This window comes from Balaenoptera ricei, chromosome 17 (genome assembly GCF_028023285.1).
Source record: "Balaenoptera ricei isolate mBalRic1 chromosome 17, mBalRic1.hap2, whole genome shotgun sequence".
Taxonomy (NCBI): domain Eukaryota; kingdom Metazoa; phylum Chordata; class Mammalia; order Artiodactyla; family Balaenopteridae; genus Balaenoptera; species Balaenoptera ricei.
The window spans coordinates 19,540,572-19,557,050 of record NC_082655.1 but is presented as its reverse complement, the minus strand read 5'-3'; the positions used below and the strand labels follow the sequence as shown (position 1 = coordinate 19,557,050).

At 36.1% G+C, this 16,479-nt stretch overlaps 1 protein-coding gene across 8 annotated transcripts in view; it reads right to left on the bottom strand.

Annotated features, from left to right (window-relative positions):
- Positions 1–16,479, bottom strand: part of ENPP2 (ectonucleotide pyrophosphatase/phosphodiesterase 2) — a 106,472-nt gene that overhangs the window by 51,505 nt on the left and 38,488 nt on the right. For 7 of the 8 annotated variants that reach the window (XM_059901622.1, XM_059901620.1, XM_059901621.1 and 4 more), the window contains exons 3-8: positions 13,188–13,343; positions 8,887–9,012; positions 6,654–6,714; positions 4,484–4,581; positions 4,190–4,269; positions 3,320–3,439 (exon numbers count right to left, since the gene is read on the bottom strand). In XM_059901622.1, coding sequence (XP_059757605.1) covers positions 3,320–3,439; positions 4,190–4,269; positions 4,484–4,581; positions 6,654–6,714; positions 8,887–9,012; positions 13,188–13,343 — 641 coding nt within the window. The remainder of the gene's footprint in view (positions 1–3,319; positions 3,440–4,189; positions 4,270–4,483; positions 4,582–6,653; positions 6,715–8,886; positions 9,013–13,187; positions 13,344–16,479) is intronic. The other variant, XM_059901625.1, reaches the window with a different exon arrangement.

Sequence of the window (16,479 nt, the reverse complement as noted above, 5' to 3'; positions counted from 1 at the left end):
ATACAGTAAAATGAGAAAAATATAGATCTATTACAGTATATGGAAAAGAAACAGCATAAAGAAAAGGTAAAATTTTCCTGGAAAAAAAAAAAGAAAGTCACCTGTTAGACAAAGCGGTAAGCAAAGACTAACATTTTCCATCAAGCCAATCCCTTTGGCCTGGAAGTTCACTCCTACTCTAATGTCATTCTTCTTCTCTTTGCTGTCTCTTTCTTGAACCTGCCATCTTTCTTGTGTTCTTACACTACAGTAATTCACAAGGACGGTCTCAGGACCAACTCATTGCATCACCAATACTGGCCGAAAACCACCATAGGCCCAGCAACTTGAGAAGTAATAGGAATGCAACAAACTAGTAAATAAAACAAAAAAGAAGCTGACTCACAGATATAAAGAACAAACTAGTGGTTACCAGTGAGGAGAGAGAAGGGGGAGGGGGCGATATAAAGGTAGGGGGGAAAAGGGGGGTTATTATGGGATTATCTAATATCATGTGTGTGAAACTTTTGAAAATTGTAAAGCACTATAGAGTTTAAAGAATCTTTCATTCAATTAAAAAATTTTTTTTAACTTTTAAAAAGAATCCTCCTTCCTCCAGAAACTGTGCCTTCAGAGGACTTGCACCATGGAAGGGTGCTGGACTCATCTCTCAGCTCGCCACACATAGTGGGCCCTGTGGAATCTCATTCACTCTCCACCTCTCTGAGTCCAGCTTTGAACGGAACAGGCAATTTCCCCACTGAGTTATCTTAGTATTAGAAATTGCAGGATTAGAATGGAGAGATTTTTCAAAGAAACAAACACACTTATGGCACTCTGTTAAGAGTATGGAACATACTTTTGAAATGAGAATAAAGTAAATAGTTTCAAAACAACAACATAAAAAGGAATCCTCTTATAATATGTAGGAGAAATGTAGGGTCGTACAGTGAATGACAACTTTTAATAGTGCATTCTGAAGATTAACAAATTAAAAGCAGACTCAAGTTTGCTAAAGTGGCTATATCAGGGTTTTAAAAATAAAATTAAATTATAGAAATTATTTTTGGAAGTCGAATGGTGCGATTCAAATTGAATGGACACTACAAATGCCTCATGTCATATATAAAATTTCAAACTAGAATAAGAGTGGTTCTTATTCACCATTTAATCTGACTCATATATTATTTAGCCAAACGTCTTTCATGGTTTAATCACTCAGTAAAAAATAAGTTGAGTTTGACTTAATTACCTGTTTAAGATTTTTATAAATATTTTCTCTACTCCAATTATTTTTTCACTGTGAAATATACAAGCCTCTGAGAGGATGGTATAAATGCTTAAGGAGTATTTATTAAGGCTCATCTTTTCTTATAGCACTTATAATTTCTTATACTCATACTGTAGTTTCTTATAGTTCCTGCCCATATATTCTTCCTATGTGCCAAGTTTCTATAAAACATGTTTTTAAATGATATCTACTGTGCTCCTTGGATTTCTTATGGTGGCATCTTGTTCAAGAAGATAGAAACACAAATCAGTTTCACTGCAAATCTCCGTCAGCACTAGGGAACTACTAAACTTGGTGAAATGTGTCGACTTAGAGAGTTAGTGAGGGAACAGGCAAACAGAGTTAAAACAGACTTCACTTCATTGAGCAGGTTCACAGCTTTCCGTCTGCTCTGTTTCTGCAGAAGTTAATGAATATGTGGACTCATCTTCTGAGTCATGCCAACCCAGAGGAAGCCTAATATCCACACTCAGTGGAAGTTGATCCAATTTGATAAAATTACTATTTATATCCTTTGCGGTTCTTCAAGCAAGTTTGCTTCATGACAAAATTAATATAAAAGACCAACTAGCAACAGCTCTTGACAGAACTCAAATTTCAATTATTTTATTTACACCTAAAATGTTCCTCTATCATAAACTTTGGGAAATCCACACTGTAAACAAATTTCACTTTGCTTACAACGTAGGACATCATAGACTTCTGGGAGTCTAGCCTAAATAAAGACAGCAGAATCAGAACCTCTGCTAGAAAGAAACACCTCTACAGATATACAAGTCTTCCAACTTTTTTTTTAATGAAAAGCCCATATTTAACCATGCATACTGATTATGCAATATGAATATTTTTATCACAGATGACCTTTTCTCAAAGAGCAATACCATTTTTTTCATACTTTATATTCTCTATTTAGCCCATAGACTGAAGCAAACATTTCCAGGAAGGAGATCATTTGGGGATGGTAGGTACGTGGGTATTTGCAGACTGCCCGCTCTTCATGCCACGGCAGATTGCACAAAAGCCTCCCAGCCCTCCTGCCCGCCAGTGTTCCAGGGAGCCGTGGCCCGCAGTCAGAGTAGACATGAGATGGAACCATTTGCCATCCTTCTTCTACGTGTTTCTGATTGACTGTGTGTACTGGGATGTGTTCCTACGGGGATTCGGATCCTTCTACCCAGGGTCGCACGCACTTAGTTCAATTCTGCACATTAAACAGCTGTGGATTTATGTTGCTGCTTTGCTCACCTCTGACCAAAGCAAGCTGCCTGACCGTACACATACACATAGTCACAGGAAAAATATTGTGCAGAAAGCCACCTACATCCCTTTTTACTTTCTGCCCAGCCATTTGATCTGAAGTAAATAGGATGATTTCTTTCAAAGTATCTATCAATTTGCTGGTCCAGAACCAAGGTGGATTCCACTTATATGTAACTTCCAAGATTTTTTAAAAAATGGATTAAACAGAAGAATTCATAAACTTACTGTGGGTTTCATTGAGATTTTTTTTTCCCAGCAAGTTTCCCTGTTCCTGATCATATGGCGCTTGGGCTAAAATTTTGTGGCAGTCATGTCATTCACTTCTTTTTCATTGTGCCCACAAATCTAGTAAATCAATAAGATCTGAGTATTCCTTCTTCAAAATATTTCTGGAAGTCACCCCTATGTCACCATTTCTACCACTGTCACCCTAATGAAGATCCTTATCATCGCACACTTTTATCATCATAACCTCACATACACATACACACATGTATAAACATAGACACATAAACATATGTATATCAGTATACATACATTGTATATGCACATATGTATACGCATACATATATAAATATATATACATAATACACATGCACATACATATTATATGCACATATATATACACATATATTATGTACACGCATACACACACATATATATACAATATCAAAAGACAGAAACATTACCAAGTATGAGGAAATGAAATGCATCTTTTCAACAGGTAACAAATTTGGGGGTGGGTGAAATGTTTCAAGGCACAGACACACAAAAAAATGCAAAACTCACCGGTTGACCTCCCCACCACCTATGATTAAATTTCTCTCGCCCTCGAAGATGGAAAGTGGCATCAAATACAGGATCATACATTGAATTGCCAACAATTCCATGTGATTCTGGATATAGCCCCTTTGTGGAAAAGCAAATTTATTGTCAAAATAATCCACACATAATAGTTCTATCATAAATTTTCTTATCATAGAAGGTTTTATAACAATATTTAATTTCCAATTTTATATAAGACATATATAACCTTTATACGTGTCTGTCTTAGCAAACAGAAATATTATCTATGGGCTAATTATAAGCCATCCATGAAACTTGACATGATTATAAGAAATTTAATATTGGGATTTTTTTAACTGTTGCATTTAATAAGATGACAATAATTTTTATTACAATAAATTATCCTTTAGAATGAAATTTACTTATGTGCCTCCAAAGTTTCTAAATACACTATTCCTTTTTCCTAGGTTCTATTTCTACTCCAAACCAAAAATAAATAAATAAATGATATTTTTTAAAGAAGAAAGCAAGGTAGAATTGGGAGTGTCTGAAAATTTAAACATAGCAGCTCTGAAGTCAACATTTTTCATTTGAAAATTCAGAAAATAAAGAACAGCTCCTGTGGTATTTGAGAGGTTGAATGTATGTATGCAGACAGAACTGCAGCTGAAAAAAAAAGGTTTTAAAGTTGCAATGAAGTTCAGTCATCCACAAAGTTGTAAAAGGCATTTACTATGAACAACTGATACAGGTAAGATGAAAAATAGAAAGATTTTCTTTCAACACTAAGGAACATGTTTTTTAAATCTCTCTTTAAGTCATTTCAGGATGAAATCAGCGCTTTGAATCTACACCACTTGAAAAAATACTTACAGTGGCCAGAGTGTATAAGTTAGGGAAAGTTTTTGTCGGGTACACGGGCCTCATGTAGGGAGAGTGAGTGCCACAAGACCCTGGAAACAGAATTCAGGTATTAGAGCAAGAGAACAACCAGGGATCACCTCATGCATGCAAATCCATTCTATAAATGATCTCAGACATGTGCTACCTTCACTTCTGAATTTCAAATAGTGAAGTCATGGGTCCATACATCTCATAACCGACAGCTAAGTGGTTACTGGGCAGAACATGGATTACAGATAAGAACACAGTATGAAAATGACTTACTTAGTTTTTCAATGTTAGGCATGACCTTGCTGCCTTTCTTCATGTATGATGCACGGAAACCATCCACAGAGAAGATGATTAATGGAGGGCGAACAAACCTTAAACAGTAACACATTAAGCTTTAGAAAAATTATTGTCACAGGTTTGCTTTATGCCTAGCCATTCTCAATAATTGGAACCGAGGGTTTCCAAGATGAAACTTCAAGGGAGGATATCTGTACAAGCCTGGGCTTCTAGCCACATAACATTTGTGGCAACTTAAGTGCAGAGTTAAATGACCAGGGAAGGGCCTGGACTCCAGATTTCCCCTAATGTACTTTCTCCACTGCTGCCTCTTGCACTGCAAACAAAGTTTTTCACAATGTAAAAAGCTGCTATATTTGCCTGGAATATTGATTCTCCCATTTGCTACCTGAAAAACTCCTATTCATTCTTTAAAATTCAGCTCAAGATTTCCTCTTTCATAGTATTGGGTGTCATGCTTCTGAATCCCTTTAAGATATTAATTAATACCTCTTTTATCATTCATATATACATTATACTATATTATATTGCTATATTAACATGTTTACCTTCTTCACTCGTTTCAAAGCACAGTTTGTGTCTTATTCATCTTTTTATTTTGTGGACCCATAGTAGGGCTTCAATAAATATTTATCAACTACAAGAAAAAAGGAAGGAAGGAAGGAAGGAAGGAAGGGAGATGAAATTAATAGCAGTAGTATTCCTGTCACTAGAACTAAATACTTACACAAAAATTATTTTAGGTTTAATTACAAAATAATTTCAAAAATAATTAAAATTGTTGAAGATCTAAAAATCAATCAATAAAGAACTAGACTATCCACCTAACTAGGGCAGGACTGATGAAATAGGACTTTTGTTATATTCTAAAGATACAGTTGTTCGATCAGACTTGAGAACGCTAAACTATGTGCAAAACTGTTTCTAATAGTTTGAAGATAATTCAGCAAGCACGGGCTTGAATTTATTTGAAGCTACATTTATGATGAGGCATTTTTAAAAATATTTATTTATTTATTTGGCTGCGCTGGATCTTCATTGCGGCATGCGGGATCTTTTTAGTTGCGGCATGCGGAATCTTTAGTTGCAGCATGCGGGATCCAGTTCCCTGACCAGGGATCGAACCTGGGCCCCCTGCACTGGGGTCATAGAATCTTAACCACTGGACCACCAGGGAAGTCCCAAATGAGGCATATTTTAAATGACTCACTTAAAATAGAGTCACATATAAAGAACTTAGAACAATACTATATGAGTTCATTATTATCATAACTATTATAATTTAACGCTTCTACCATGTAGACTGCTTTCACCTCCAAAATAACTGAACACATTTTAAACATTCAGAAACTATTGCCATCCCATTCTAAAAGTCCAAAGAAGTTCAAGTAGCTCATGAAAGTTAAAAAGGAGACAAAAATAAAAATATTTAAATTCTTGGATTTTGTGTCCCAGGCTGTGCTGCCTAAAACAAAAAGACACTCGATCAAATATATTCATGAAAACACATTTGTAGAACATTTTATTTTCTGCCAGGCATTTTAAGGGTCCATGAATTTGCAACAGTTTCCTGGAAGGCGTAATAAGTGCCTTATGCTGGTCCCACTTGAGCTGTGGGGTGTCACTCAAGTTTGGCTGTATCCCAGCAAAGCAGGGCTGTAGTGGTTTGTCAAGTTTCTGTAGCATCTGGTAGGAGTTACCATCTTGGATAATATTTTCGAGACATTCTGTAGTCCTCCCTTCAGCCACCCCACCACCACTACCGTCACCAAAAAAAAAAAAAAAAAAGCAAAAGCAGCACTTCAGGAAAAAACACAGGAAAAAAAACCAAATCACTGCCGGAAATGTTTCTTTTCTTCTTCAGTATTACTTACATATACTTCGTAAAATCTTCAGCTAAGGTGAGATACAGAGGATATTCAGTCTCTGATATGTGCAGGTGATAGGAGAAAAACAATTTTTTAATTCCCTACTTCAAGATGTACATTCCAGCATTCGACTGGTAAATTACTCAGAAGTACTCATAAGTTTGCCTATATAAGAGGATTTCAGTTTTACATTGTTTTTAACCATTTACCCATCCATAGCCTTTGATATTTTATCAATAAATATATAAAACTGTATAATATTCATAAAATGCACTCACCCTGCAGGACATTCTGGGGCCTTTATTTCCTCACAGTCATCATCAACCCAATGTGACTCTCCTGTAAGGAAAAATGGGTAGACTTTTTGGTGAATCTAATTATAAATACCATCCAGAGCCTTGAAGTGTATAATTGCAGGACCTGTGTCCCGTTTGATACTCATTGTTTATGGGACGCCATCTAAAAAGAACTTCTGAAATAAAGCCTAGTGTCTGTTTTGGCTTACTAAACTACACCCATACATGATGGGAAAGTCTAGATTTAATAACCCCAAGTGGTGTTTATTTGAGCCTTCCGAGTCTAAATGGTTTGTAGATAAAAACACCAGTGGTGTCAGTGAACAAAATTCCGTGTTTGTTTCCCTCCAGAAATAAACTGTTTGGTCATTAGACAGAACATTTTTTCCTAGGCCACCAAACATCTCATAGCCATAGAAAACATGGCACAACTTCCCTTTAGTTGGGGAAAAAGATTTAGACTACTCAGAGATGATGGATGGAATATTGCAATAGAGAGGTTATCTGCCAATGGATCTGTGTACAGCCCTTGCACTTAGGAATAAAAACCAATGCTATCTTTCGCTTTTATCTTCCGCTAAGATCTGCAAGCATAAACCTATGTCTTTCTTGAGTTACTCCCATCAAGAATAGACAACAGAAAAGAGCTTAGATACAAAATGAAGCTTACTTTGGAGAAAATGAAAATTATCAAAAAGTATTTGCTTTAAGTTCTCCTTGAACATAAGTAACATTTGTGACCAAGACTTTGGAGAAATGGCTCCCATGTAAAGAGCACTGGATATCTCCCTGGTCAATAAGAATCTAACTACTGACAATTGTGTAAGTACCATGCTCCTTAAAATAGGGAAGTTTTACCACACGTGTAATGACCCAGGCGTGCATATGGGCCCTACAAAAGTACTGCAACTAGAATTTTAAACCAGCAAAAGCCAGCGTTTCATGATTCAACGACCAGTGATACTTAGGACTTTATTTTCTCTTCTAATAGCCTTTGTGGCTTATTGGTACATTTACTAGGGAAATAAAAGGGAAAAGGAAATAAATTCTCAATGAGTTTTATGCTTTATCAACAGTTCCAATAATCATCTGGGTAGGAAAAATTTTCAAACTCAGCATTCAAGCAGTATGTCTTGCCATAAATAAACACTGTGCATATTTCAGAACTGATTTGCTTTTCCCCCAAAATATTTTTTTTTCTTTTTTTTTTAAACATCTTTATTGGAGTATAATTGCTTTACAATGGTGTGTTAGTTTCTGCTTTATAACAAAGTGAATCAGTTATACATATACATATGTTCCCATATCTCTTCCCTCTTGCATCTCCCTCCCTCCCCCAAAATATTTTAACAGAAACTCTATTTAAATGTTCCATGTCACAGCTAGGAAGAGGACTTAATTCAGACACTAAAAAATGACTTGCAAACTTTACACAAAGATCCTTGGATCCTTCCATTAACTTTAGAAGTGGGTGCCATGGTGACTTAAAAATCCTTAAAGACAGAAACTGCATATTTTTATATGTTCAGCAGTCCATTGAGTAGTATTTATTATTGGAATAAAACCATCGTATTTGACAATCAGCCACACAAAGTCAGCACACATGCATGTATGGCTTTGGGGTATAGCAGGAGCTATTGGTGTCCCATCCCCTTTAGCAGCTAGTACCCCCATTCCCATGCTGCTGCTGGTGCTTCAGCTTACAACTTACAGCTAGTGAGTACAAAAGCCATGCCTTTTGCCTCAAAGGTAAGAACTCTGGGATTTACTTTCCAGAGCCCGCAGTAGAGCAGACCAAGGTGAGACTTCCCCTGACGCCACATCCTTGCTTGCTTTCCCCTCTCCCACATCCCCTGCTCCCTTATATGGTTTTCCTGCAGAGCACTCTTCCAATAAATTCCATACACAGAATTCCTGTCTCAGGCTCTGCTTCTAGGAAACCTGACCTAGGACCAAGACAGGAACTCTTTTAGAAATCTCCTCATTATTCTGGCTGTATGTAATTATAGAACTTGGGGTTATTTCCTCGTTATTTCAGATCAGTGAAATGCAGAGAAGCAAAACTAAGAAAGAAGCATGAGAAATTAGGAAGGACAACTCATTCCTGCCTCCCAAGCCCATATCCAAAGTGATATATCCACAATATCCAAGGTCTCTTCGAACATCTCCAGTTTTTATTCTTTTAAAGATCAAGCCAACCCAAGGAAACATGTACCTTTGCAAACCACTTGGTAATTAGTACAGCAGTCTCCCCTGGCCAAGCAGTCCTCTGAGCAGTGACAAGCATTGTCTTCATTTCTTACTTCTCCGCATCTGTCCTTAGTACACTCCCAGCCGCCAGCTGAAATCGGCACAACAGAACACTCACTGCTTCACACAAACCAAATAAAAGAGGCCACAATTGCTTACAACGTTTGCCAAGAAAAAGAGCTAAAATCCCACATCATTTAATCTGCTTGTGAAATTAGAGTTGGCCTGAGGCCTAGATGATATTTGGAGGACTTACAAATAGGATGGATTTTTAATTTTTCAAATCAGAGTACAAAGCCAAATGCCACTGGGCTCCTTTGGAAAAATGAAACCCTTAACCATTTGCCAACTGTCCTAAAAGACCCAATACAATGTATAGTGTGTAAGGTTTGTGATAGAGATACCTACCATTGTAGGCATAGTTGCTATAGCTGGACTCTTTTATTTTCCCAAGTAGCTTTATTTAAACTTTAATCAGCTTGATTTAAATACAAATGATAGTGCAACAAGGACCTACTGTACAGCACAGGGAACTCTGCTCAAATTATGTGACAACCTAAATGGGAAAAGAATTTGAAAAAGAATAGATACATGTATATGTATAGTTGAATCACTTTGCTGTACACCTGAAACCAACACAATATTGTAAATCAACTATACTCCAATATAAAATAAAAAGTTTAAAAAACAATAATAGTGCAACTAAATGGCCTCTACCTGCTATAAGATTCACTTGGGGGTTAAAGTCCTAAACAGATATGAAGAGTATAAAGGTATACTAAAAACATTCACAGTTCTAAGCGTTGACCAAACTGTGGCCCAACCCACAATCAGAGGTCAGAGTCCCTATTTTCAAGGAGGTCAATCGCTAGGTTACAGATTTCTATCTGAGCATACTTGATTGGGAGCTCACACTCAACTCTACCAAGAAAATATCTTCAGAAAAGTAATATTTTTATTTTAAAGAGTGTGCTGTACTTTTTGTGTGACTTTTCATCTGCTAGACTGTAAGCTCCATGGAAGGAAAAATCACATCTCTCCTCTCACCGCTATATCTCCAGTACCTGAGTCTATCTGCCTGGCACATGCCAGGTAGTCCATGAACACTTATTACATCTAATTGAGAATTACCATGAAAATAAAGTACGACTCTTTAAATTTGGGGTTGCTGTATTGAGAAACTTCATAGTTAATTCATTTATTCAATAAATACATCTACTATATTTTCCATGTTCTAGGTGCTGGGGAGGTAGTGAAGAACAAGGAAGACAAGGTCCTGTCTTCATGGAGCTTACATTCCAATTGGGAAAGACAGACCATAAGCAAGTAAACTAGTCAATGAGATCATTTCAGCTTGTGCTAAGTGCTGTGAAGGAAATAACAGGATGGCATGGATAGTGAGTGACAGGGGTGGGCCCGGTCTACTTGACATAGAATGGTCAAGAAACGCTTCTCTGAGCTAAAGGACACTTCAGGTCTTCACCTCTTAAAACATGTCATAAGTGGAAAGCAATGATTTTAGAAATCAGTGCTGATTGACATATATACACTAATATGTATAAAATAGATAACTAATAAGAACCTGCTGTATAAAAAATAAATTAAATAAAATTTAAAAAAAAAAAAGAGAAAGAAGTGCTGCTCCTTAATAATATTCTACCTAGAGATACTACTGCTATGTGAATAAATGGATAAGGAGATAATAGCTGCCATACTAGAAAACAATGCAACTACTGTCTAATTTCCATTCTTTTAGAATTACCTTTGCACCCTGATTCCATTCTCTGATTTTTTTTAATATCCCCTATTTCCACTGCCTTCTCTTCCCAAGCAGAATAAATGCTTGGAATTCTTTTGTCCAGGGTATGCTATTCCCAATGGTTAGCAGTTTTCCAAGGTTACTTTGACTGATAGAGGTCATGTGAGTCTTTTTTCCTCAATTCAAAGATAACTCTATCAACCAGTATTCCTCTCCTAGTTTATTCCTCCCCTAGTTCCATAAGGAAATCCCTTTGCTTACAAAAGGGCATCACTATTAACAAGCTAAGTTTATTGAGAAATTACAAACTTTGCATAAGAATGAAATTTTTAAAAATTCAGTGAACTACAAGTAAGGTATGATTCAGTCAGCTGTATAATTTTCAAAGCAAATATGGGAATAAACATAAAAAACATTGAACTTTATTGGATAACAAGAAAGTTACCTATCAGAAAAATATTTTTAAAAATGAGAACATGCTGAAAAGGGAGTGCTGAAAAGCTCTTGTGCCCTTTGAGAGAAATATCAACTTTGAGAAGTGTAATTCTGTGATATATATTTAAATTTTAAAAATGCATATACGCTTTGATCCCCAAATCCCATTCCTCAGAATTTATCTCAAGGAAAATAGGCAAAAATATGAATATGCATGAAAAATATTCATTGATACATTGTTCATAATAGCAAAAATTACCGAAACATAAATGCTGATCAGTTACTCAATTAAGTAGGCTGCATCTGTTCAATGGAATACAATGCAGGCATTCGAAAGGGGGATGTGTATAAAGGTACATAAATACAGATACACCTCACACAGGCATAAATACACACAGGTATAAATGTGTACACACATTCTAAACACACACCCAATCTCAGAGTTTATACTGAAACATTGATTGTGCTTATCTCTAGAGAGTGCTGTGTCAGCATAGTAGAATCTCAGAGATTTCTGTTTGCTCCTTCAACCTTTTGTTATTATTTTAGGTTTTATTCTTCCACATTTGGCCTTGTTCATTTCCACAGGGAAACAAACTACTTTAAAGTGTTATTATAGCCTATATTTATAAAACTTGGGAAGAAAGGCATGAGCTACATTCAGAGAGAGCTAAGCTAAAGTCAGGAGATCCATTAAACTTTGCAAGGAGCTCTAAGATCAGGAATCTGGAGGGCTGAGATGACGTGTCAGGGACAAGATACTCAAGGTAGAGAGGAAACATACAACATAAGTTAGTTCCTCAGTGCCAAGCAAATACAGACCGCTGGTTTGAAATAACACTTTAGAGCCAAAATCTCTCCTGGAACATCTGTTCCATCCATATATTCAGGTTACAAGGTTCTCAGCATTTAAGTTTACAAACCCACAACTAAGGAAGCTGGGGGAAGTTCCAAAGGAAAGTAACAAAAAAAATGGCCAAATGTTTGGAAAATGTATTATGCAAAAAAACAGCCTAATAAAATTCTTCTTATCTGGGATGGAAAACAAACAAATCAGAACTAGTAAGGGGGTTGACATAGGTTTTCATATAAATCAGCGGCTATTTCTTTAGTAAAGGAGAGTAATGTCTCTGTTTCTAATGATGTCATTAGAAAAATCAGACTAATGTTAATGATAATATAAGTCAGATTTTTGAAAGAATCATCTAAGCATAAATGTCTGAAAACAGGTAATAATTTATCGAGAGAGCTGTAGAATCTTTGCATCTAATGGTGTTAAGAGCAGGGTTGCTCATCACCTTTCCCAGAAAGTTTGAACGTGATGTTGCCCAGAGGCATGATGGATAACCTACAAGGTATCTCAAAAGTCCCATCTAAAGTGTTAGGCTTTGGAAACAGAGCAGGTAGAATGGCAGGAGTCTCCAAAGTGCTTCTTCTCAACTCATGTACATTCACTCAGAGGCCTGTATATTCTACTGACTCTTCCAATAGGGAAGAAATGTAAAGAAAGGTCAGGAACCTGTAGAGGAAGATCTGAGAGCTGCCTTGAGCATGCGACCCCAAGTAGAATTCCATAACAATTTTCTACTTGCACTGAGAACAGGGAATGACATCAAAGTAGTATAGTAGTAGACTATAAGATGAAATAAAACAAACGTTAGAAACTGGGCAGGCAAACAAAAAAATTAAAGTTGAAACAACAACAACAAAAAAACCCCAACACTTTAAGAATGTGCACAATTTCAGCCCAGGTATCCTAGCAGTGAATGAGGGAATTGACAGCAAGAGACAGAAATGATAAAGATGAAAAAAAAAAAAAAAAGGCTGGCCACAAATACTTCCAAAACTAGCAAATAATGACAGCAGCTGCAAAGAACCATCTTTGGGTGGGCGTTATGTGGACACAACAGTCACATAGGGTGTCCTCATAATAAAACTGATAATCATTCAAGAAACAAAACTAAAACTCACGGTTTGGTTTGGCCAAAGTAGAATGGCAATGGCAGGGTGTACAACAGCAGGGGGTCTTAAGCCATCTAATCAAGGCTAGAGAAGACTCAAAAGTTACACACCTGTCTTCAAACAAAGCTCATCGAAGTCATGGCAGCAACTGCTGTAGCTCTTACACAGGTTGTCACACCGACAATCAGGGGGTCCGACCTCTTGAAGTTCAAAGCATCTGCCCTTGCAAGATCCGGAGGTGTTGGTCCAGGGGGAGTCTGATAACACTACAAGATACAAGAGACAAAGGTAATGGGATTAGGGAATGGGTTATGTTGCTATGGAGGGGTGACCCTGTGTAGCAATACAATGCGGTGATGCAGTCAGACTCTGGCTGAGCAGCCGGATCCATCACCCGCCGGCTATGTACCTTCAGCAGGTTCCTTGTTCCAGTTTCTTCATCTGTAGAGTGGAGGATTAATAGAAGCAACTCGAGGTTACAGTGAGAATTAAATGAAACAAACCATGCAAAACATTGAGCAGGGCGTCAGACATATAGAAAGTAACAAATGTTGGCTATTGGTTTTACTACTGTTTACAATGATTATTACTACAAACGTGAGGGTTAGTTTCTCTGTGGATGCTGTGATTCCAACAGAGAAGAGAACTTTGAAGTATATACTTAGAAAGAAGAGTTCGTTCCCCTATTCAAATACCCATAGCTTTTGTAAGGAAAATTGAGCCTAAATGTTCTGAGAACAGTCTGAACAGATGGGATTGGAATAGAAGACTGTTAAGATCTCTTCCAGCCATAAAATCTACACCTATAACTAGGGTTACACAAACACGAACTCTACGATCTCGGCTTTTCAAACATAAATCCTCCTACATTATCTTCATATGATATGATTGTATATCTAGAAATCTCAAGAACCAACCAAAAATTTTAGGAAAAAATAATTCAATGAGATAAAAATTCCACAAATTTGTAAAATACAGGCAATATAAGTTCAAAAATTAAATGGAAGTTCCATTCATCATAGTACCTAAAAGGTAAAATATCTAGGTATAAATTTAATAGGATGTTTAGAACCTACATGAAGAACACAGTAAAACTCTACAAAAAAAAGATATTTTAAAAGATTTAATTAAGTGGTAAAACATACCATCTTGGAGGTAAAAATATCAATATTACAAAAATGTTGGGAATTCCCTGGTGGTCCAGTGGTTAGGACTCTGTGCTTTCACTGCTGAGGACCCAGGTTCAATTCCTGGTCAGGGAACTAAGATCCCAGAAGCCACGGCACAGCCGAAAAAAACAAAAACAAAAAACCAAAACAACAACAACAACAAAATGCCAGTTCTTCCTAAATAAACTTAAAGATTCAATGCAATCACAATAAAAATACAAAAAGGAATTCTTGAAACTTGAGAGGATATTAAATGCTTATCAAAAATAAATATATGAAAACAAAAAACACTGAAAAGGAAGTAAAATATATTCTGAAGTTAAATAATTAACACAGATTGGTTATAGAAAATAAGTAGATCAGTGCTGGGCATGAGGATGAGAAATAGGACCAAATATAAGAGAAGTGAGTTTATAATGAAAATAACATTTTAAATCAGAGAAAGAAAGAAGGATTAATCAAGAAGTGAAAAAAAGATTTATCAGTAAGTAGTGCTGGGGTAACTGGCTGACTGGAAAAATTAATCTGGATCCTCATCCTAGCTTACAAAATAATTTGTGATGAATGGAAAGTATAAGCAGTGTCATACCTGTTGCTAGGAATTAAAATTTTTATAAAAAATTTTATACAATTTGAAAGTATCTATCAACATTATTAAAGGCATATGAATCTTTCACCCAGAAATTCCACTACTAGGAATTTATCTCTCACATATATTTGCAAAAGTTTGCCAAGATACATGTACAAGAAAGAATCACTATCTCCATAAATGGAATATTGCCCAGCCCTTAAGAAGAACGAGTCAGATCTGCATAGGCTAATATGGAAAGATCTACAAAATTGATAAACACATTTTTTTAACCAGCAAAGTACAGAAAACTGTTATAGTAGTAAATAGTACATATAATTGATATATTTTGTGTTAAAAATAGAGACAAAGCAATAAGAATAAAGATGAATATAAAATAAAAACAGAGGCCAGAGCTAGAGATGAAAGAGAGGGTGAGAACAGAGGCATTGAAACAAGGTGCCAGTATGAATAACCATTTTTTTTCACTGTAAGAAACTCCTTACAGGAATTACATTTGGGGAAAATGAGAAAGAGAGAAGCAAGGAGACTTCTTACTTTTCTGCAGTTTGAAACGTCTAACATTTTACAAATGTCTTTTTGGGTTTTTGCCTGCTTACTTCTCTCTCTCATGTATATATGTATACATGCATGTGAACATATGTGTTTAAAGTATATGTTATATAATATTGATATATAAATATCCTAACAAATGTTATTTAAAACATGCTATTTGTAATTTTATTTCCTTATTTACATTTACAAATTTTTCATTTTTTTTATGATTAGTATTCATTACTTATAAAATCAAGAAAACACCAGAGGCAGGGAGAGAACAGATGTTAAATGATATTTCCAGGTTCACCGAAGCCATTTATCTGAACATCCTGTTCATCCCTTAGTTCTTTGTCCTCTTTAAAGTCAGGTCAGAGTCACCCAATCCTCACCCATATGGCATTAGATCAGTTCAACTAAAGCAAACAGATTCACTAGACCATGAGATGTGAAACGCTTTTGCATGGTTCATTCTGGGATCTTGAAATACATACAAAGCACACCAGTTCAGTTTAAGAAATAATGTCAGGTTTCCAATGCAATGCCTTACCTCTGGTTCTTAAACCACACTTTTCTATTGACTTTGGCCAACCAATCAACAGTGCATGCTGGACCCTAAGAAACTATGAGGGGAGGAGGGTTGAGAAGTGGAAAAAGGAAAAATAGAGAAATCCTATAGTAGAGATAAGAAAAAAGATAAAGATTAGAAAAATGCTTATAATTGAATTATTCCTTTTTTAAAGGTACTGCTTAGACAGACTCATTCTAACAGCCATCTAATAAATTCTGAGTAGTATTCATGCCTATGAGCTACATACATAAATATGCTTGTCTACACTTATAGCTGAGATAATCAGAAGAGATCCAAAGGCACATTGTTTGTAGTTGTTTACTGGCTCCTCTTCTTCATAACATCCCAGCCTGCATGTGAAATTTTCCTCCATTCATGCCCTTTGCTTTCCCCTCATCATAATCTCTTCTTTCTTTCTTTCCTTTCAAAATATCTGTACAAAATTTTAGCCATTTTAAACCTTTCTTCATCCATTCTATCAACATGAATTTTACTCTTTTCTTACAAAGTTGGTTATTCTCTAAGTTGATCCCTTACTT